This window comes from Sapajus apella, unplaced genomic scaffold, assembly GCF_009761245.1.
Source record: "Sapajus apella isolate SASKATOON/1434 unplaced genomic scaffold, GSC_monkey_1.0 scaffold23, whole genome shotgun sequence".
NCBI classification, from domain to species: Eukaryota; Metazoa; Chordata; class Mammalia; order Primates; family Cebidae; genus Sapajus; species Sapajus apella.
This window is the reverse complement of record NW_022436963.1, coordinates 22054380-22077249: the sequence shown is the minus strand read 5'-3', so window position 1 is coordinate 22077249 and position 22870 is coordinate 22054380. Positions and strand designations below refer to the sequence as shown.

At 39.4% G+C, this 22870-nt stretch overlaps 1 protein-coding gene across 23 annotated transcripts in view; it reads left to right on the top strand.

The window, feature by feature from the left end:
• FOXP1 (forkhead box P1) overlaps positions 1-22870 on the top strand; it is a 632958-nt gene that overhangs the window by 587033 nt on the left and 23055 nt on the right. For all 23 annotated transcript variants that reach the window (XM_032289662.1, XM_032289644.1, XM_032289647.1 and 20 more), the window contains 2 exons: positions 1158-1245; positions 13335-13418. In XM_032289662.1, the coding sequence (XP_032145553.1) occupies positions 1158-1245; positions 13335-13418 (172 nt within the window). The remainder of the gene's footprint in view (positions 1-1157; positions 1246-13334; positions 13419-22870) is intronic.

Genomic DNA, 22870 nt, shown 5'->3' with positions numbered 1-22870 from the left:
GAGGGCTGTTAAAAAGGAGGGGCTGCATCAACAAAGGAGTGAGCTTTAATTGTACCTAGTCAAACACCAAAGGTGAACATTTGGTTTACTTAGTTGTTTCAAAGGGTTACAAACCCGGGTTTTAAATCTCTTATTCAAACCACATTTGGAACAAACAACTGAAATAGGGTAGCACCCAAAAGTCTTAAAAATCAGCTATTCTTCTTGTTGTTGTTGTTGTTATTGAAGTATTAGACTATTTTTATCTTAAATCCAAATAGTAATGTGACCTAAGTATCATGGCAATCTTGTTCATAGAATTTGAGGCAAATATCTCCATACAGAATCAGGCCTGCTGCATCACTAGTAAGAAATGACTGAGTAATGTGGATACATGAATTTTTATTTTCAAGACTTTAGGCTTTGATTCAACCCTCTGATTACCAGAGCTCCTGCATATGCTAAAACTGATTGAAATTTCAATTTGTTAGCCTTTTCCCTGTTGGAAAGTCTAATAAATAGTAAAAGGACCACAAGACAGGCATACTGAGCATGTGGCCTGAATCGTCCATAAACTGGATATCCAGACCATTAACAATCAAGAACCCAGGCAGAGTTTTCCTTTTAAATAATTGTCTGCATTCCCCCCACCCACCCAAATTTCGTACATAATTTGCATGTGTAGGCTCATGTTTAAGGTTGCTTTTCTACCTTTTGCCATTTCTGACATTCACGTGAATGCATTTCAATATATGGATGTATCATCACTTATACGAAGTCAGTTTTCCTGTGTCAGACAACCCTGTTTCAACCCATACAAATTAGACTCTTCTGAAATATCTACTAGGCCCTGTCTCTGATGGCTACCCATTGAGGTGGTCTTGAAATGACACCCTGGCTACATTTCTTCAGCTTTCTTATTTATGTGTAAATGGTTATCTCCAGATGCCCTGCAGAACTTCTCCCTGGAAGACTTTTATTTGGGTGATAACAGTGTGTGCCACATTATACATAATGACAGCATTAAAGGGTGGGGACGGAAAGGGCAGGCCACCCCCTGGACTACAATCTCCTGGGAGCTAGACCCGCTGCCTAGTTTATGCTTAAACATCCTGGTAACTTATATTTTCCTTTTTGTTTCTCCATTTCACTTAATGATTTTCTATGTATTGTTGCAGACATCTCAACAGTGAGCATGCGCTGGACGATAGAAGTACAGCCCAATGTAGAGTACAAATGCAGGTTGTACAGCAGTTAGAGCTACAGGTAAAACCACATTTATTTTTAATCTTACCTCAGTATGCCTCAAATTCCAAATTTCTGTAGTGTTCTGTAATGAGTTCCTGTGTACTCATTATTGAATGGAAGGTCCAAAACCTGTCATTGTCCTTTTTTATTTTATTTTATTTTTTTTACCTCTTTGGGCAGGTTCAGCCTCAGTTCACTCTTTGGAACTGCTGCTCAGAGGTCTCCAAATTCTGGGCACCTGTGTGTATGCAGCCAACTCTCAGTGACCACTTTTAATGTTTCCATCTCTCTCTCACTTTCCCTCTCTTCTCTCTTCTCCTTTGAATTTTCTGGTTATCTGTTGTCGGTGTAAGTCCTCGACATTGCTCATATGATTAAACTGGAGCTAGGAAGACAAGCTGGGGAGAGAGAGATTGAGAAAATGAATGTGAATGAAGAGAGAAAGAGTGCGCAAGACCAAGACTGGGCAAGGCAGTGCACACAAAGCCGTGTTTTCCAAAGTTGCAATGGAAGTTGTATGTGGGTTTATTTCTCATTTTGCATTGTCCTTTTTTCCTCTACCACTAAGAATAATTGAGAGTTCACCATGCACATCTTAAACACATATGCACAGAATCAGATATATTAATATAGAATGTATATATATGTTTCATATATATATAATCTAGTGTTTAGAAACCCATTAGGCTATGTTGAATGTGCTTTATGACTAGAGAAAATACACTTTGCAGATTTTCCTGGGGATCACAATTATGAGAGAAAGGGACTTTTTTTTAATGTGAGTTCTACTTCCGGGTATAACTTGATAAACTACCATATTTTAACAATAATTCCATTCTCAGTATAATTAATAGAAAATTAGTTTCTAAAAGTAAAAATTGGGTCAGAAATGGAGATTATTAAAATGTACAATTGCAGAAGCCTGACCCTGCAAACCCCATTTATGCAGCTGAGTTCCAAAATGCTTTTGAGTGCTTGATGACTCACAGTGGCTTCTTCCTCTGGCTGGCTTAGTGTAGGCAAGAGGTTAGCCGGCTAGGGGAAATTAAAACAATGTTGTACATTATATTGTTACCAGCCATCGAAAAGCCTATTTTGTATGCAAGACAGCAATGCTGAGATATATGGAGAGCCCTAGGCTAAGTACAGAAGATAATTACATTTGGAATTTTACTGAGTTAAGTCATTTACAGCTTCAAATAGTTGCAGAGAAAAATCAGCCAAAACACACTTAAACTTTTTGTTGTGACTTTTCAGGATAGAAAGGATTTTTTTTAATTAGTTATCATCTTATATGACAAATTACATTTTTTTAGTAGGATTTTTCTCAAAACTTATTTTTGTTTAGCCAGTTAATATTTTTCCATTCAAACTTGGGATATAAACTTATTAGAACAGTAAGATATTTATACAGGAAAAGGGCACATCATAAAATCTCAGCATTTTAAAACAAGTCTTTGGAAACATCTTTAACACGTTTATTGAGAAGAAAAAAAAAAAGTAGTAGATTTAACCCACCCCGACAGTTCCTTTATGATTAAGACACAGCCCTTGACAAACTGGACTCAAAAGAATAAACTCCATGCCTACTCCTACCTGAATTTGTACACGTTGGGAGTGGTATTTATAAAGTAATACAAGCTCCTGCATTTATTTATTTGATAACATTAAATTCTTGATGGGCTAAAATAAATTGTTGAGTAGAATTGTCATGGCTTGTCAGGTAGCCGTTCTAGACTACAGATTTGTGTTTTTGGCCATTGTTTAATTAGTCAAGAACTGAGCATTTATTTCCACAAAAAGAGGTCAGGAGAAGGAAAAGATTTAGACCATCATCAATAAGTCAAGTGTTGATCTCCTGGCCGCTTTCATGTTGTTTTCTTGGTGGGTGTGGCTGAGAAGTAGTACAAACATAAGGATTCTTTGATTATTTATAGATTTCATTTGTTTCTAGATTTCCTTTTATCCTTCGGCCCTAAATCAAACAGAAGGCAGGTTTTTCAACTTGTGGTGGACACCAAAGATGACCTGGCCAGAAGTTAGTACAATATGGTCATTACCTGTGATGTTCCTTGTAATGTTTTTGTTGGGGAATTTGCCGTAATGGAGGAAGGGACAGGCTAATTCTGATGTGTTCTGTTTCTGCAAAGCTTGAGGGAATTGTCAGAGTGATGAGGTAGACCTTGTTGAGAGCAGGGGTTAGCAACCTACAGATCTCAGGCCAAATCTCACAAGCTAAGGAATGTTTTCATACTTTAAATGGTTAAGGGAAAAATCTAAAGAACATTATTTCATGACTGGTGAAAATGCTAGGAAGTTCCAATTTCAGTGTCTATACATAAAATTATATCAGAACACAGCCATACCCATGCCCACTCATTTACTTATTACCTGTGGCTGCTTTTGCACTACGATAGGAGAGCCAAGTAATTGAAAGTGAATCTACATGGCCTGCAAAGCTGAAAATGTTTATGATCTGGCTCTTCCAGAAGTTTGCCAAACACCCCTGGTCAAGAGGATCAGAAAAACTATTTGTATTACAATATTAGCAACTTGTCCCTTTAGGTTCTGGCTGCCTAAAGGTTCTGCTCACCCCTTTTTCTCTCTTCCTTCTTAGCCAGGGTGTATAAAACCAGTCTAGTCTCCACGTGGATCAAGTTTCCCTACCAGCATTTTCATATAACAAGGACCTGCCACTTTTGGAGGTCATGTTTCCATGAACAAGGAATATTCATTTTTCACTCTTCCATTCATTCATCCACCCACCCATCCATTCATCTATCCACTTACTCATTTAGCAAGCATTACTTAGAACCTGTCAGACAGTAGGAATCTTGCTGGAGCTACTGCAAAGTACAGCGATTAAAACGGATAAAGCTGCCCTCCAAGCTCTTATACTCTAGAAGGAAGAATAGACTACAAAATAATTTTCTAGTGAGACTGTCCATTCATGGGGCAGTGCTAGCTGATACTAACAAGTTCTTGAGAACACTAGAAATTTACTCAAAAGAGAGTTTCAATGCTAGAAAGGGGCCAGGCCAAAGCAGATTGTATCCATTAGTTATCATTCAATCAGATGCAGTAGATAAGAAAATGTTAGCAGTTTTTAGTATTTAAAGAACCCTTGCCCTGAGACAGAGTTAAGAGAAGCCTTAACTCAAGGATTTGATTGAGAGTCTTTTGAGCTGCAGACCCTAGCACATAAGGGGGCATTTCGGACACAGTACAGTTATACTCGAAGGAGTCTACTCTTTATAGGCTCCCCCCTTCCTCTGCAGTTCAGCATTGCTAGGTTTGTGCTATTCCATTTGCCACTTCTTGCACCAGTGTCTAGAAACATACTTTCTAACTTAACTTGACTACCAGCCATTGTGCCTATAGAATCTGAGTTATTAGGGCAATCGGGTCCCTCCAGCAGCAGGAATACTTTAAAGAGATGTGCTTGTCCTCAAATAGCCTATTTCTGTTTCCTGTTGGCATCGTCCCTCCCTTGTTCTCTCAGCCGCAGACTGATATGTTACCTCCTTTAGAGGAGATGCGCTGCACATGACTGACCCAAGGGCTGCTTTGCTTTTCTTAAAGCATTTATCAGTCCAGGAAAAACTTGAACCTCCAAGTATCTCTCAAAGTATGTTATAAAATTATCATTGATTAACATGAATTTGAAAAACATTTGTACCACTTAGCACTACAAGAAAGAGTGGTTTCATTTTTATCAATTCCCAGGGGGCGATGCTTGCTGTGTTACAGTGGAGGAGGCAGAATCTCCCCTGCTACCCAGACTCTCAAGACGTCCCTTTGCAGCATGGTACTTAAGTGTTCACAACTGGTAGAGGGTAGACCACACATATGCCCCCATAGTACAAACAAACCCAGTAAGCTCAGATTGGATCTTACCATATACATCAGTGGAGGCTCATGGTATCTAACCTAGCGGATCATCAAAAAAGGATTCCAAAGGAGAATACAGAGGGCACAGTAGCAGTAGAAGCAACCAAAGCTGGTGAAGGTCACGTAAGAGCTGTCCTCTGTACCTAGACAGCACCCTTGAATCAAAGCCCCGGAAACCTTTTCTCTTACCCAAAATGGAAGGTCCTTCTGTCTCTGATCTACCAGTCAAACTTCCCTAAAGAAAAATGATGCAATTTTTCAAAAATAACTACTGTTAGCCATAGGGGATAGTGTCTAGAGATGTTCCCCTTCATAGAGCTATCTGTCCAATACTACATTTGAATTAAATTCAAAAGCCTTTAAGGCTGAACTAGTGATTTCAGGCAGCCGGGCAGAAATAAAGACAATGGGTTATGAAGATTGACTTAGACTATCTAATCAGCACTGTGCATGAGAGCTGTCCTGTTCCTGTGTATTTGAAATAGGGCTTGATTTACAAAACCAAAGTTTTAATAGAAATTTCAATTACAAATGGTAAGGTACACCTATATTTGTTAGATTTTTGTTGAAAGATGTAAAATATATGGTGAATGTTTTCTCAGCGGTAGAATGCTTATGTACAGCATGTTTAACAGAGAAGGCTTGGGTAATTTCATTCTCTTGTTGCAACCTTCTACTGGTCTCATTGAGAGAAGACTCAAGAAGACATCTCAGTGAACCTTCTGAGCCTTTTCAGACATTTCTTACTGCATTTCATTATTGCAAAGACAGTTAACATTTTTAAACATTTTACCAGTGGACCCCAGCTGTTACCTGGGGCCTAAAAGTGTAAACCCTGAAAAGTGTGTGAGATCCTCATACTATACACGTAGACACCTAAGAGTGAGACAGACACCACAAAAATCATTTGGACCAATGGCATACATGGCTTTTTGAAGTCAGGGAATGTAATAAGATTTCACCTGTTCTTTTTTGACAGATTCTTCTGGAAGGATATAGAGATGAGGATATGAGTTAGAATTGGAGGGGAGAAAAGTTCCCATAATCAGTATACATAATCTTATATAGGTTATGAAATGTGCAGCCTTCCCTCCACCCCCACTACAACAGAGAGACAGAGACACAGGAACTAGAAAGATGCTGAGGATAAGAACTGCCCTCTCTGAGAAACGCCATGGCCAAGATTGTAAGGAAGCACTTGAAGCTTCCACGATATTGGGCACCCACTGTCTACCGGATGTGGGCCTAGGGATTTAAATTCATATGAATCCAGATTACTTGGGTCCTCATAGGTGGGACTTTCATATGAACTATTCCAGTCTCTAAGCTAAAGATGAGATGTCACAAAGAGTTGCAGTGGCTGGACTGTAATACCATTTGGGGAAAAGGAGAAACCATCTGATTTCATAGACAGCAAGGAAAACATCTGACAGAATTGACTTCACTTAGGAAGCCGAGACAGTGGTACAGATACATATTTCTGACTACATATATTCGTTTTGAATTGTTCTATGACCATGTGACATTGCTAAATTGCTATATTTTTTCTCTGATGAAGATATACTGATGTTTTCAGCATGTGTCATGGGGGCAGGTTCAGGACACGCTTCCTACAACCCCTCATCCTATAGGTCCTTTAAAAGGACTATTGAAAGTAGACAAGGGAAAAAGGAATCAAGCAAACCAAGGTTGATCTGCCCGGCAGGAGATGGGGTGGAGGTGTGTGAGCCTTTTATTCTTTAATGATTTTATTCCATTCAGTCACTACTTCTTAAACATCTATTACATAGAGCACCGGATACAGATAAGTAAGGTGGTGTGGCCTCTTCCTGTAATACACAACCTAGTAGGCTAAGACCAGGATGCTGTTAACTTCCCTTCCAGGTAGAGTTTCTAAAAGCAAGGGGAGGCATTGGGGGAGGTGACAGTGGAAAGGGTCGTTGGCAAGGACATTCCAGGCCAAGGGAGCCAAGGAAGACATTGCCTAGATTGTAGGATGAGGAAGAAAGGATAGTGGGAAGAATATATTGCTCTTAAAATTCATCTGTCTGTTTAACACGAAATAGGGTGGCCAGCTGTCCCAGTTTACTTCCTTGGACTGAAGGGATTCCTGGGAGTTGGGATTTTCAGTTTCAAAACTGGAAAAGCCCTGGGCAAGCTGGGAGGAGTTGGTCACCCTATTCCACTAGCTAGGGCATATTGAATGCCCCATCTTTCTGCTTGTAATTATTTCGTCAGGCTTGAAAACCATTTGACTGGCCAGCTGTTGAGCCCCTGCTGTGTGCCAGGGAACTGTCCTAGGTGCCTTATGTCCTCAATTTCTTGGAATCCTCACAGTCCTTCTGTGAGTAGACACCACCCTATTTCCTTGATTCTAAGAGTCATGTTGGTTTTTTGTTGTTGGTTTTTTGTTGTTTTTGAGACAAAGTCTCGCTCTGTCACCCAGGCTGGAGTGCAATGACGTGATCTCGGCTCAGTGCACCCTCCGCCTCCCGGGTTCAAGCAATTCTCCTGCCTCGGCCTCCCAAGTAGCTGGGACTACAGGCATGCACCCCCATGCCCTGCTAATCTTTGTATTTTTAGTAGAGACAAGCTTCACCGTGTTGGCCAGGATGATCTCAAATTCCTGAGCTCAAGTGATCTGCCTGCCTCGGCCTCCTAAAGTGCTGGGATTATAGGGGTGAGCCACTGTGCCCAGCCCATAGACTGTTTTTAAAAGAAAAATGTAATACAGGAAATCATTGTATGTCTTACATTTGACGCATGCATTTAATGTTGTGTCTCTTCTCGTTCTTTGAGAAGATATCCATGGTGGTTTAAAAATTACTGGTCTCTTAGAGTCAAAGAAATAATTTTCTGGGCCCCCTTCCAAATGAAGAAACTGAGGTTTAGGAGGTCCAATTAACATGTTGAAAGCCAGTGGCGAAAAAGGGCAGAGCCCAGGAGGCTAGCCCAGCCTTTGTAGCCTGTAGTCCTTTGATTGTGGGATCCTGCCTTACGCTTCCACCCAGAGGATCACTGTGGCTCTATGCAGGAGCTAGTTTTAAAACCTGGCTTTGGGGGCCGTGCCCGTCTGCCTTGTGAAGCTCTGTCCTGGGCAATCCATGGCCACACAGCAAGGCTGGAGTCCGGTGACTCCGGGATCACTTCCACATCTCCCAAATCATCTACACCAGGAATTGTAAGCTCTAAGAAAATGTCAGCAGGGAGAAAAGTGCACAAGTTTCAGTAGCAGAGGGAGACATTAATCCTAACACAAATCAATTACTGTACAAACTTTACATGTGATTACTGTACCATTAGTGGTGCTATTTGTAATCTCACACCAGCTTCCTAGACTTTAGCAAATTTATTATCTGTAATGTATCCCCCTTTGGCCCTGTCTAACCCTATTCGAGGCAATACTCAGGACAATTCCTATAGCAGCGGCTTCCCAGAGTCTCCTGATGCTCCCTCCACAAGCCCAGAGCATGTCGGGGAAAGAGAGGGCCTAACAGCATGGTAGTTCCATATTGCCACTGCTTTGTGACTGGAGCCAAGAAAAAGAAGAGAGCGTCTCTGGGTTTCTCAATTCCATGTCCTTCTGTGAAAACCATGACACTTACTTTTCATAATTTAAAATCCTGCCTTACTCTGGGAGCATTAGAATTCCTAGACTATGACTGAGTATTAGTGTGCGTCTGCTTTAAATGTCAAGAGAGTCTTTAATAATAACATGTAAGGAATGTTAAGATGGTGACAGAGCACAATAAAAGTAGGGAAATTCTTCGATTGGGGTGAAATGAGCCATATATTGCCCACCACCTGAATGCTGTAGTTGGTGTGAAAGAAATCATTTAAAAGTTTTTCACTGGTACTAAGTTCTGAAGCCATAGTTTGACAAGGCAGATCAGAAATAACTGGTAAATGCTCAGTTTGGTAGAGTAATTTGAGTTCTGCTCCTTCTAGTCACTGGTTTTTCTCCCCCTTGTTTTCTTCTTTTGATCATATGTACTTTAGAGACCTGTGTTATTGGATATACCCTACCTAAGTAACTGAATATGCTCTGCCTAAATCGGGTTAATCTGGATCATCATTGCATAATAAACTACTGAGGAAACCTGTTAAGTTTTAAGGCCTTCTCTATCCATGGCAGAGAGTAGTGTCTCCCACTTAACTTGATTTAACTTGGACACTTCGGGTCCTTATTTAAAAATACCTACTTCCAGGTCTCACCATTGGAGTGTTGGCTCCAGCACATTTAGGTGAGACCCTAGTCGGTTAAATTGGAGATCATCATTATGTGGGATAATCTGAACTCATCCATTCATTTAGGGGCCTGTTAAAACTCCATGTCCCCCCTTCCATGGAGGTTCTATGAAAAGACATTACTTTTCATAATTTAAAATCCCACCCAACTCTGGGAGCAGTTGTTCAGCATGACAGCTGAGAGAGAGGCTAACACTTGTAATTTCAGTTATTGTTCCAGGTGATTTTTAGAATCACACTAGTGTGGGAAACTCAGACAAAGCATCATATAACTGGGAACCTAGTCTTACTTCTCCCTCTTCCCAGTTCACTGACCTCAGATATGTTTACCTTGCAAACCTCAGTTTCCCCAATTATAAAACAGAATAGGACTAAGGGACTTGAAATAGCCGCAGTACCCTCTTTAAATCAAAGGAGTGTCTTCACCCTTTCTTCTCATCTGTCCTCAAGAATTCTGGCATTTTTACACATACAAAGCCTTTCATTTATTTCAGCAGAGTTTTGTTTCTCATGAGTGAGAACCACCAAATTGGCCTTAAAATGATTAGTCCTTCTGACAACATAGAAAATGGTGATGTTAAATGAACCCCAAACCATGTTCCCTTTTCTCTGTTAAAAGAATGAGTTTAATCTCAGTTTGTATCTTTGAGGATGCTGAATGGAGCTCCTAGCCTTTGGCAGTTATCAGTGGCTCGGGTGCAATACACATATTCTGATCTTCCGCAGCCCAGACTATCTCAAACCTAATTTGAGGCCATGGCTAATCGAAGAGGAGATGACCTATTTCAGCCAAAGGGTAGAAAATATTTGCCCAAGATGAGGGGAAGATACAGTGAGAACCTGAAACAAATCGATAAGAAGTAGGCTTCATCTTTCCTTCGCTTTCAGTTCCATTCTTTAAATGATCAAAATTATTTCTCTTCCCAGTTAGCCCAACTGCAAACTCCATTGAACCCCTGTTAGGCAGATCCAGATTTCAAACATATAGTCAACCAGCAGAAGTCTCGATACATTGGACCAATTTACTTTTTTTAAAAAAAAAAAAAAAGAAAAAAGAAAATTGTTCAGCATTCACGAAGCACTAGTCATTTTGCTAAGCTTGTTTTGTGCAAGAAACGCTTCTGATCTTCAGAACACCCCTTCAGAGTTCAGAGATGATCATTCCATATTTAGAAGGAGAAACTAAGTACTTAAAAAGGTTACATAATGTGCTGAGGGTCACTGAGCAAGGATTTGAACACAGCACAGTGTGATTGTTGTGTCCACACCCTAACCATTTACTCTCTACCACCGTTGTACAAAACGTTGTACAGAACAAACTCATAGATTAAAATGACCCCTGCACAAGCAACTTCTCTTACGTTTTAGGCTGTTGTCATTCCTTTTATGGTAGATACTCATTCCATACCCACTGGGAAAGTTTTTTAGAGAGTAAATCTTTTTTGATATTTCAAGACAAATTTTGTCAACCAAATTTTAGTGGGCCTTTAGCTTGAATGCCTCAATCTCCTTTTCTTTGCTTTTCATAGAATTTATAGTTTAAGAGGAAATGCTGGAATATACTTGCTAACACTAAATGTTTGTATCCTCATCTTTTAATAATGAAAGGATGCCGTGAAAATTGATGGGGATGGTGAGCGCATGGGATGATGGCATAAGAAGTAATAAAGAATGTGAAAGCTTTTGGAAGGCTCAGTTAGTATTATAAATGCAAGACGGCCACTGTACACAGGGTATGGTTTCAATAGGTGTGAATGTTTAGCCTTTTTGCCTAAAAAAAAAAGAAAAACTGAATTTGGCAGGTTTCTTTCTGTAATTGTTAAAACAGTTTGTTAGAGCTATAATAGATTTAAAGTCTAAAACTCTTTCAAGAATATGATACTATATGTTAGTTTGCACTAACCAAACAAAACCAGAAAGTTAGAACTAGGGTGGTGGAATTGAGGTTCCTGGGTCACTCTCAGAATGGATGATGAGTTCTAAACAATGTGCTCATGGAAAAATATGAAAACATTTCCAATGGCAGTTACCTCCAGGGTTTATGGAAGTGGCTGTGTTTACAAATTTTAGGTATGTGTTTGCAATGTAGTGTTACTATCTTTGCTGACCAGTTAAAAGATCAGCTTGGTAGACCTCTGGCTAGAAATATAGAGAAGATGATCCCTTTGAATGCCAGGGATTCAGATTTTCCTTGCACCACACTTAGTCTTTATAACTGCTACATCAACAATGTTTACCCCCAAAGTAAGTCACAATCAATATTCAGCAGACTTCAGTAAATACCGCCTCTCACCCTTTAATTTGTATTGTTCAGCACGGCAGATTACTTCTTGTTTTTAAGAAAAATACAATTGATTTCTTAATTCCTTCTGCCCCATGATAACTTTAAAACAAAACATCTCTTAAAGAGTCTGAGTATTTAACATCAAAAAACTTAGGATACTTACATTAAAAAAAAAAAAAGGAATAGCAGAAAAATACCATTCCTAACATTTCAATTGTTCTAAGCCACTTTGGAAAACTAAATTCCTTTAGCATTATGTGTTCAGAGAATCTTTTAGTTTGGCTGTTCAATAACTTACTAAAGAACAGAGGAGGAATAACATCAAGTGGCTCCTAATATGGTATCATTTTCATTTCCTGTTTGTTGAAAGATAAATGCTAACACTGTAAGGCTTTTTTTCTTTCTTTCTTAATTTATTCCTCCCTGAACCACAAGGGAATAAAAAGAAAAAAAAATCAAATGTGATATGGCTTGAGACTGAGTCATCCAGTAGGGATCAGCTGGAAGCTCTTTCCCTTCTCCCTTTTGTACTCTTTCCCTTTCCTCTGCCTTTCTACAACCCCCAGCCGCCTTCCCCCTTCTTCCTTAGAAAATAACTGTATTTAAATACATAAGGTGTATATTTTTTTAATTTGGGAATAGTGTTAGACTTGAAAAAAATCGTTGCGTTTTAAAGGATTTAAGGTTAATTATGTGGCAGAACTAATGAGTCCCTCCTTAACTCTAAGGCATTACTTTGGACAAATGATCTACAAAAGTATTGAAATTCAGCTGTATTCTCTCCCTCTCCCCTTCTCTCTCTCTCATATTAATCTCTTCTCCATGCCTAAATGCCACAGCTGTTCTCTTAACTATCCCTTTATCTTTAGGGGATATATTTCCCACTTCTTTTACACAAGTAATCATTATGTGTCCCCTATGCCCAACTGTCTTGAACTATCGAAAATATCGAGTTAAAGCAGTCCAAGCGAAGCATAAAGGATGCAGCTTCCAATAAGTAGTATTCGAGTGCCTACTATGTATATCCAATTAGGACCTTGTGTGACTTCAGAAGATCGTTTTTTATAGAATCAGGAGACTTAAATTATTGAGACTAGCACATAGCAGGTACTCAAATCTTGAGTAAATGAATGAACCACCTTATTCTCCGCTCGTTTGGAAATGGGAACCTGTCATCCCTTGTAGCCTGCTCCTGGCCTACTAATATCACTTGGCCAGCACTGTCTTAATCTATGCCTACCTGTTCAGAAAGATGAAGCTAATTTTGCATAAATGTATCCATCTGTCTAGGAGTTTTTCCACAACCACAACAGATGAATTTATGGGTTTTAGCTACCTTGAGCTCATTTTCTTTTGGATTTTCTCATGAATCAGGTTGGTTAATAGGTATGATTCACATTTGTCTTTTAGCTGTCTGTGTTCCATGGGACTGCGTGGTGCCAGCAGGTCTAGAACTCCCCAGTGAATGTCTAGTGTATCTTGTGTTGAGAAATCTCACACCAACACCTCCAGTTACTTAGAGTTTGGCAGTGGTCATGTAGGTTTCGAAAACAATTAAGCAATGAAAATGATTTTATCATGTGCTGCGGTGCCATAGTGTAATTTGTAATATGTATCATTTATGGTATTAAAAGAGTCATGCATCTTTATTCAGAGAAATAACAAAGCATTTTCTTCCTGCTAGCTTGCAAAAGACAAAGAGCGCCTGCAAGCCATGATGACCCACCTGCATGTGAAGTCTACAGAACCCAAAGCCGCCCCTCAGCCCGTAAGTAATGACCCCCACTAAGGTGAAAAAACAAAACTTTCAGTATTCCTTTTCTGCTTCCCCACCCCAAACAGAGGAAGGAGGACCAGCCTGCTTTGGTAGAACTTTGAGTTTTGAAGGCCTTAGATTCATGTGACTGTTTCTGGTTACCCTTTATGACGAAGGTAGTATGCTAGGCACTTGGGAATACAGGATGATTCAGACATGGTCCTTGCCCATAAGACTTAAGCATTCAGCTCTTCTTTAAGGGCAGAATGACTGCTGCTAAAGCAAGGTACTGAAATACATTATGAGAGCTCCCTGGAAAAAGGAAGTCTTTCTGAATGGTAGGAACGCAGAGAAGACAGCCAAACCATGACAGCAAAGGAAAGAGGCTCGGGTAAGCTGAGAGACAGTGATGTGTGAGAAAAAGAGCAGGGACTAGTCCAGTCTAACTGTAACAGAGGAAAGACATAAGAAACTTACTGTTGGAATAGTCAGAGGCTAAATTATGGAGAGGCTGTGATGGTTACTAAGGAGTTTGAAATGAAAATTATTCCTTCACAGTTAGGAGCCCAAACATAACATACTGAAATTACATTTAATTTATAAGAATCTCCTCTTTCTTGCCTTGTTCCTTTTACTGGACCCTGAAGGGCGTCATCCCAGCACAGGCTGTTAATGTCGAAGCAGAAGGATGGTGTCTGAACCTAAAATTTTGTCTTGGACCTCCTTCCTTTTTAATAAGTGTATCTCTTTAACGGTTGTATTTCTCTTACATTTCTAAAATTCTTCTAGTAGCTTTAACTGATTATTCAAAATGGAGACAGTGCTTTGCTCCTTGATTTTAAGATTTGTAAAATTTAAAGGTACACTGCCTTTATTTGATTTTGCTTGGAGTCACTGTGTGAAAATTAATTGAGCGTTGACAATCTATAGTTAGTACCAGCAATTTTAATCAATATGCAATGATGCAGCATAATGGCAAAGTATTGGTTTATCTGTTTTGACTGATTTTTTTCTATAAATAAAGCAAACATACACCCATATATGTATGATTTATGGTGATAGAAATAAAACGGAGTCAGACTATTAACCCAGCAAATATGGTAGCCTGCCAAGATGCAGTTGGCAGGCAAAATTAATGTCTGAAACAGAACACATTACTGAGATATAGGACATAAAATCATTAAACACTTCGCGCATCCATTTTTACTAGGAAGGAGTCCTTAGTTGCCATGTATTTTACAGTAAATGGCTGTAGGACTGGTTGTGTAGGCTACCAAAAAGAAAGGAAAAAAGGAACCAGGTCATTCAGCGTTGTGGCATCATTAGTCAACTGTGCTGTTTCTAACAACCCTTCCTGCTAAAGGAGGATATTGGGAAGATCATGAACCCAGCTAAGCAAATTGGTGAGCCTCTGAGATGACTTGGCTGAAGTCATCTCGAAGAGGCATAGCTGATTGCACGAAACACTGACTGCCCTGGAACTTTCTGAAAGTGTTTAGATAGCTTTAGTGAAACAGTCTTCCCAGATTGCATGGTTTGAGAGTTTTCACCCAGCAACAAGGAAGAGAATGAGATTATCTCCGTCTTCTTCCATGGATCAAAAACAGTGATAGGATAATGGTTGGACCCAGCTCTATAGGCGTAGATCTTGGCCTCCTTGGGAGGAGGAAGGATACAATTAAAGAGAAGGAACTGCAAAACCCCGTAGGGCACTCGGCGAGTGACTGGGCTGACTGTTGGTAGAGAGCACCATGTATGTAAGCCCCGTGGGCCACAAAAGGACCATTGGGATTCTCCACATGGACCAGAGTAAGCAGGCGGTAAACAGGGAGAAGCCAGCCATGGGGGAAATGAGCAGGGATGGAAGGTTTGTCTTGATGAGTATTAAAAAAAAGAATGTTTTGCATTCTAGAAAATTATAACTTTGAAGGGGACCTCCTACTAAATTTATTTTTAACTGCTCTATTGAAAATTCTCTGCCACTAGTCAACATTATCTCTTAGTAGCTCAGCACAGTATTTCTTTATTAAAAGAAATAGGCACGAATATTTTTGACTGAAAAATTAATAGCTTTTGAATTCATACACAGCAGGTTTTCTTTTGCAAAGAAGTCCAATATCGCTGCACAGCACTTCTATAACCATTTATTTAGAGTCCAAGTCAAACCTTTGACAGCTAGAGCAGCGCTACAAGCCAACATAAAGAACTCCAAGATGTAAACCAACAATAGGCCGTCTGTGTGAGGTTTGCCATTGTCAAATACATAGATTGTTTGGATTAGTTTATGTAAATGTACTGTTGTATTACCCTTTGAGGAAAAAAAGATCACATTTGTGTATGAAAAGTGGTTCCCTTCACAGGCAGCATTATAAATTCCTTATCCTTTAACTTACATGTAAGAAGTAAAAATTGGTGCCTGACAAGCAGATATTGTGTGACACTCTGTTGTCAGAGTGAACCTGCCTTCTTTTCATTTATTGGAAAATAGAAAATTTTATTACAGATACCATCTTATAAATCAGGAATTATTAAAATATGTATAGGTGAGGCATTGGGAAATTAATTATAAAAAGTAGATGTGTAATGTTTTGCATAAATTTTCACTTCTTTGCCAAAAAGAGAAAAGAAAAAAAAAGAAGGGCATACACATACAGCAAACTCTTGATGCTTTCAACTTTAAGGGCCCAGAGCTATCTGGTGACTGATTCTCACATGCAAAGTCCCTGCAGTCTGTAATTAATTTATTCTGCCCTAAATAATAGAATGCATGACGTTTGTTTGAATGAGTATCCTTCTAGAATCTTTGATTTGAAACAAGCAGTCACCAGGATCAAATCTAACCCTAGATAGGGACTTTCATGTTACAACCTTGCCAGTAAGTTCATGAAGCTTTTTCTTTTTTCCATTTCTGTGTAAAAGAAACCTCATGTTTATTTTAAAATTCTTAGTCACTAAGTGATAGAATGCTTTGCTGTAAATGTTGCTTTTCACTAAATGCCATTTGGGTGTTAAGTGTCATTTGCTGTATCCAGTCATTCAACCAGTCCTCAGCTCATTGCATCAAAGAAACTGCTAAAACGTTCTTAGATTGTTTCTACATCCGCTCATAGACACATTTTCTGGATCCTATTGTGGGATTCATCAGATCTGGATAGTTACAGGATACACTCATCTCGGGAAGGTGCCCAAGTTTTTAGACATGGATCTGAGGCAGAAAGCTTATGGGTGAACTGGGACAGGAGCTCACAGGCTTCCCATCTCTCAGACTCCTTCGACAGCCTTTCTTCCTGCTTGCTGTCACATTTTTGTAAACCTAAGTAAAATCTTCCTTTCAGAACAGAACCAAAGACTCAAAGTGCAGGTTGGTTATGGAAAGGGAATTCCTGCATTTACAATCAGACTATTCCAACAACCAGTAATTCTTAAGCATGTGACATACAGAGCAAAAAGTAGTCCGTCACATGAGTGAGGCCCATCCCTACCATGGAGGTGTTCGGAGTCTGGGAAAACAAACTGGGAATTAACTACGTACACATTCACACGTTGTCACTTTTCATGAATTGCACTACCTGTAAGTAAAACAGGTGACCCAGAATGGTAAAGTTAGGGGAGACTTCTGGGAGAAATGACATCTAGGCTGAAACCTAAAAGATGAATAGGAAGAAATGCTAAGAGGTCAGCTTCGTGGACCTTAGGTTAAGAGTGGGTTGCACGAATCGGTCTCTGAGTGGCGAGGATCAGTGTAGAGGAAGGAAAGGAATCGCCAACATCAGTTAAGACAAGCTTTTCAAACTTTTAGTTTCATTAAGTCTGGAACCTGCATGGAAGTATATAGTATGTGTAAGTTTCAAGAGCATCGCTAAGTTCTAGCTATCAGGTACATAGAGCAGAAAAGCAGTTCTTGTATTTAGAATAGCCACATTTCTTGTTATTTTAAGTTTTAAAAGATTCTATTCTTTCCCATGGAAAGAGAAGCAAAAAACAAGACAATAGTAAACTGCCCTAATGAAAATAATTGATATTCTTTTGTTCCAAACTCAGTAAACATTCTCAAAGTAAATACCCAAGTGTATTTCTTGGAGGTTAATTTCTCCATGCTTACTCTATGGAGAATTTGCCAAGATATTTCATTTGGGGGAGGGAGTGGAAAACTGAGAGGACAAAACAAAAACATGGCTGTGGTATGATGACTCTATTAAATTGCCACGGATTTCTTAAAAAGACTTCACTATCTGTCATTATGTCAGGAAAACACTGTAAATCGTATTTTATAATACCGAGTACATGAGAGGTACGCTTTGCTTCAGGGTATTCCTACACATCAGAGAACAACTCCTGCTCCTGGAGAAACCACATTCTTTTAGATTTGGTGGGCACGTAATTATAGTGTAGGTGGTATATCCTTCTTGCCGAAAATCTTATAAAACACTTACAGGAACTTGGATATTTGGAATGAAAGACAGTATTAGATTTTCATTTTTACACATTTTCTTTTCCTCCAACCATAGCAATTAGGACTATTTTGAAAGCGTTTTTAGCTCCTATAAAAACAAAGTGCCCACCGAAGAAAAGGGTCTTTTAACTCTTCAAGGATCATTTGCGCTGCCTGGGTCCTTGCTTTAGAGTTGGAGAAATAATATTAAACAGTCATAAAAAGGGATTCTCAGGCACAACACACAAAAGCTGATTTATATACTGTTTTCTCATTAAGTGCCCCCTCACCACCCGAACTAGAGTTTTTTTTTTTTTTTTTTTCTTCCATTTAGTATCCCTGCCAGTGCCACTACCTTCTAAGTCACGGCCCTCCACGAGCACCGTCTCTAAAACATGGCCAGGCTCAGATGGTAGAGGAGAGCAAAGGCTTGTAACAAAGGCCTCCAGCTGCCACCCACTGTCCTGCCCTCTGTGCGGCCTTGTACCATCCCTCCAGTCTCAGCAAGGCTGTGTCTGAACTCAGTGATTCATGCCTAGAAACGCCACCGCCATGCAGTTAAAGCAGGACTTCAGCTGGCTCAGGCCAGTAAAACCAAGAACAGAAAAACAAGTTCTGTGAGCCTGAAAGTCCCTACTATGCAGTTGTGTCCCTTGGTGTTTGGGTTTCAGGTCTGTCTTTTGTTCTCAGAATCTGTTTTCATGTGAGGCAAGAGCACAAACAAAAATAAAAATGAGTTCTTATGGGAATACTTACAAGTCTGTTTCTGTCAGGGGTTTACATCAGCAGTTTATTTATTTTTTTAATGCGAGTGACTCATCATCTTTAAACAGGAGGGGAGATCTGACGGTTAAAAACTTTTTTTTTTTTAAAGGACTAAGCAGAATAGTGGGTAGCTGACAAAGTTTGAATAGTTTCAATGGCTAAAAGAAAAACTGATGCCTGAGAGTACAAATAAATTTAAAATATAAAACCCTACAGCAATTTTAAGTGACATAAGAATTTAACTTTTGGCCAGAGTTTCAAAGAGATTATCTTTGCTGAAATCATCACATGATGGAAACTTGCCATGTAGAAAATATCAGAGTTCTGACTTTTCTAAACATAGCAACTTCTTTTTAAATAGAAAATGAACACAATAAGAAAAATAGGCTTTCCATCAGGAAGAGAAACCCTCCCAGCATTCCCTTCCTGCTCCATGCCCTAGAAAAAATTATCTTTTAAAACCTTAACTACAATCAGAAACACAAAGCATAGATGCTTTCATTTCTAATTGATGATTATATTAAGATTTAATGGTTTACAATTAAGATGAATATTTCAAGATTACAGCAAAAACCCACACCGTTCCCCATTTGCTCATCTAAGTCTGTAATTAATTTTTTTTTGGGGGGGGGCACTCTTTTTCAAAGAGGCCTTAATTAAAAGAGCAGGTTTGGTTTGAACACAGAGCCTGTTTTGAATCTTTCTTCTCCATTCTTTCTCTTTCTCAACCTTCCCTTTCGAAAGTGGTTTCTCTCCAGGACAAGCACGTGATCATCAAACAAGTTTAAAAGTTAAGACACTTCTCTGTCAGTTGACAAGGTTGACATTTCATTAACTTGTTGGTTCGGCCTTCAAACGATTTTGTGTGGCAAAGCATCCTGTGTTTGGAGTGTACAGCTTTTTCTTCTTCCTTCCCTCGTAGGCTACAGTCATGTTTAATTTGGAATCTGGGCTCCTTTGGCAAATTAGCAATTAGAACAATTTTGTGGGAATATGTATATGTGTCATTAGTTTTCCTGCAAATTAATAGCAAGGGCAGAGGTCAGGCAGAAATTTTCCACTTGACTGCAGCTCCTCTATTGAGACTTGGCACTTGGTTTTGGAATGGCCACAGCTGCTCTCAGCCACCCTCTTCCTCTAGGAACTGTCTTTTAATTAGTTTACCTCATAGCCATCATTACAAATATTACTGCCTCCCCTCCTCGAAATAAAATTACTGTTTCTACAAAATATTCCAGTGACATCTTGCACCACTGCACATTGATGGTGGGGTCACTCAAATGCAGCATTTAATCATTAGATCACCTCCATCCGAGTCTCCTAATTAGAGTCCTTACAATACATTTTTATCTGGTAATTAGCTGAGATTGGCTGCTTCCTCTGTGGCTTATTAGAGACAGCCCAGCAGTGGGTGTGAATCACGGTGTCATTTGTCAAGCCTGGTAAGCCCCCTCTCTGCTCTCTTCGGGCTCAGTGTTTATTTCCACTTGCTATGTTCAAAAGCCTCCAGAAAAGTCTACCTGTCTCTCTTCCTTTGTGGATTATGCTAACTTGGAGGGATTTTATTTTTCGCTGTTGCCTTTTTTTGGTAGAGTCCTAGTGGTGAGATCTTGGTAAAAGCTACAAGAGTCACATCCTGTCTGCTTTGATGACATTTTATTGTGGGATTTGTCTATTCTTCTTTGCTGTGAGCACCCAAAAAGATGAGCTTGCACTTGCTGAATGAGTTTTGATTTCTGACATTGAAACTAGAACTCAGTAAACTTGGTGATCTTCCTCCCAAAACTGTAAGGGAACGTGCATGAAGGACATTATAATTTGTATTGCATCTTAAAAGAAAGCCACAGTGTTTAGGGAAATGTTCTTAAACTGAAAAGAGAAGCCAAGAAGCAGAGTTAGTCCTCAGAATTGCATTGTGGTTACTGTGTATCTTTGCCTTTGACATATGTGTTTGATGGTAAGCACTTTAAGGGCAGCAGTTAGGTGTTTTATTCCTCTTTTTGTCATTATAGGACTAACGGCCTTATATTTGCTCAGTTACATGTGTTGAATGTCATACATAAGCAGCATTAAAATGCTCTGCACAGAATCTTTTCCAAAAATGAGTATACAGAAAAATGAAGCTGGTTAGTGTTCATTTTTCCCATTAACTGTGCATAAAATGATTATACAAAGGATCTAGAATCAAACAAGTGTGTGGTTTGACTTTGGGTCTGGGTTGGGAATATGGGCCAATTATTTAATCTCGCCAAGCCTCAGTTTGCTTATCTGTAAAATATAAGTAATAACATCTCAGATATTAGTGGTGGTAGGAGAATTAAAGGAGACCACACAGTGGCAGGTGCTTTCAAACATGATTTTTTCAAATGTTACCCGTGACTTTCCAAAGTGCTCTGAGATTCTTAGGCTTAGCAACGTCTGAATTATAAAAGCTGTATATTTATGAGCATTAACCTTTCATGCACTAATTTCCTTGACCCTTTGCTTGGGCTGATGCTTATACGTACTGTTCCTGGACTTGGTCAATGATTTAGGCCTGAGGTGAAGAAGAGGTCGGCCCCAACTCTTCCCCCCTTGGCTTCTCAGCTCTGCCCCATCCTGCGGCTGCTACTCTGAACTGTTCACACTTAGTTTGCAAATGCGTGTCAGAAAGTCAGATTTCCAGCACTATAGAGAAAAAGCAGCTCCCAGCATCTGCTCAGCTTGCTGGGGCATTTGTAAGGGCAGTGCCATCTCCATAACTCGCTCTTCGTGGGGATTGTCGATTGCTCACCGAGTTAACATCCTACGCTGAAAGTAAAAAGGAAAGCACAACTCAGCGTTCACAGATTCCATTCCCAGCGCCATGTTTACATTTTTCCATTAGTATTTCTTCATGATATTTGATCTTTCTTTTCTCCAGATTCATTGCTTTTTTTATGAAACTCACCCAAACATATTAGGATTTTCATGGCCTTTTTTTTTTTTTTTTTTAACTGGAGTATGAGTAAAGGTCGAGTCTTCCCAACATATTGGAACTCTCTTTTAATAGGTTCTTTGATTATGATCTCAGAGGAATCTCATTTAACCTTCCACAAATACTGCCTTGTACTTAAGACTGACTGTAGCACTGGTGAATTAGACTTCATGAAATAGACTTACTGTGGTGAGTGATTTGAAATCTGGTTTTAGAAAATGTTACCAAGTAAGCCTGCTTTGCCAAAGAAGTTTCTTGGATTTTAGGGTGGGTCTTTGTATCTGAGATAGCATATAAACAGTAATACGCTGAAAACAACCAAATTCTTCAGCATTGCCAGACATAAAATAATATTTCTGTTCTAACACGTTTTGGAAAAGGGTTATCCCTTTTAGTATTTGTTAGAACAGTGCTTCAGGGTGAAGATAAGAGAGATAAATTGAAACAGTTATCTGTTTATTATTTTTATAAATATCTATATTTAGATATATATTTTTTATATAAATATTTATACCTATTATTTTCTTTCTTTCCTTCTTTCCTTTCTTTTTTGAGGTGGAGTCTCACTCTATCACCCAGGCTAGAGTACAGTGGTGTGAAGTCAGCTCACTGCAACCTCTGCCTCGGCTCAAGCTGTTCTCCCACCTCAGCCTCCCAGGTAGCTGGGCCTACAGGCGTGAGCCATGACATGTGGCTAATTTGTGTGTGTGTGTTTTGGGTTTTTTAAAATAGAGACAGGGTTTCACCATGTTGTCCAGGCTGGTTTCAAACTCCTGGGCTCAAGAGATCATCCTGCCTCAGCCTCCCAAGGTGCTGGGATTACGAGTGTGAGCCACCATTCCTGACCTATTTTCTTCTATCCTACTTCAAATAAGTAATATTTATTTACTAACTTGAAGCAGATTATTTCCCATTTTATAGAAGATTCAAAACTTGAAGGAAAAAATTTCAGCAAAAACCTCACAGTTCCAGATCTCCGTATTCTGTAAAAGAATGTCACATTAAAAAAAATTAACAGATACCAAGCCTTTGATAGATTTAATAAAGATTACCCATAAAGCTTTTAAGGATTATTTTCTGCTAACCGATGGAAACACATGACGGCTTGTGGGATCAGGGCCGTTGTGTTTAATGAGTGATAGGCCACACATATTTGCAGTAGTTCTTGTCATCCAGGAAGCCGCATGATGGCCTTCAGTAGTCTCTCCTGGGCTGTCCACTATGGTAGCTACTAGCCACATGGGGCTCTTTCCTTTTAAATTTATTAAAGTTTAATTTTAATAAAAAGTAAAAAGAGCTCTTGGGTTGTAC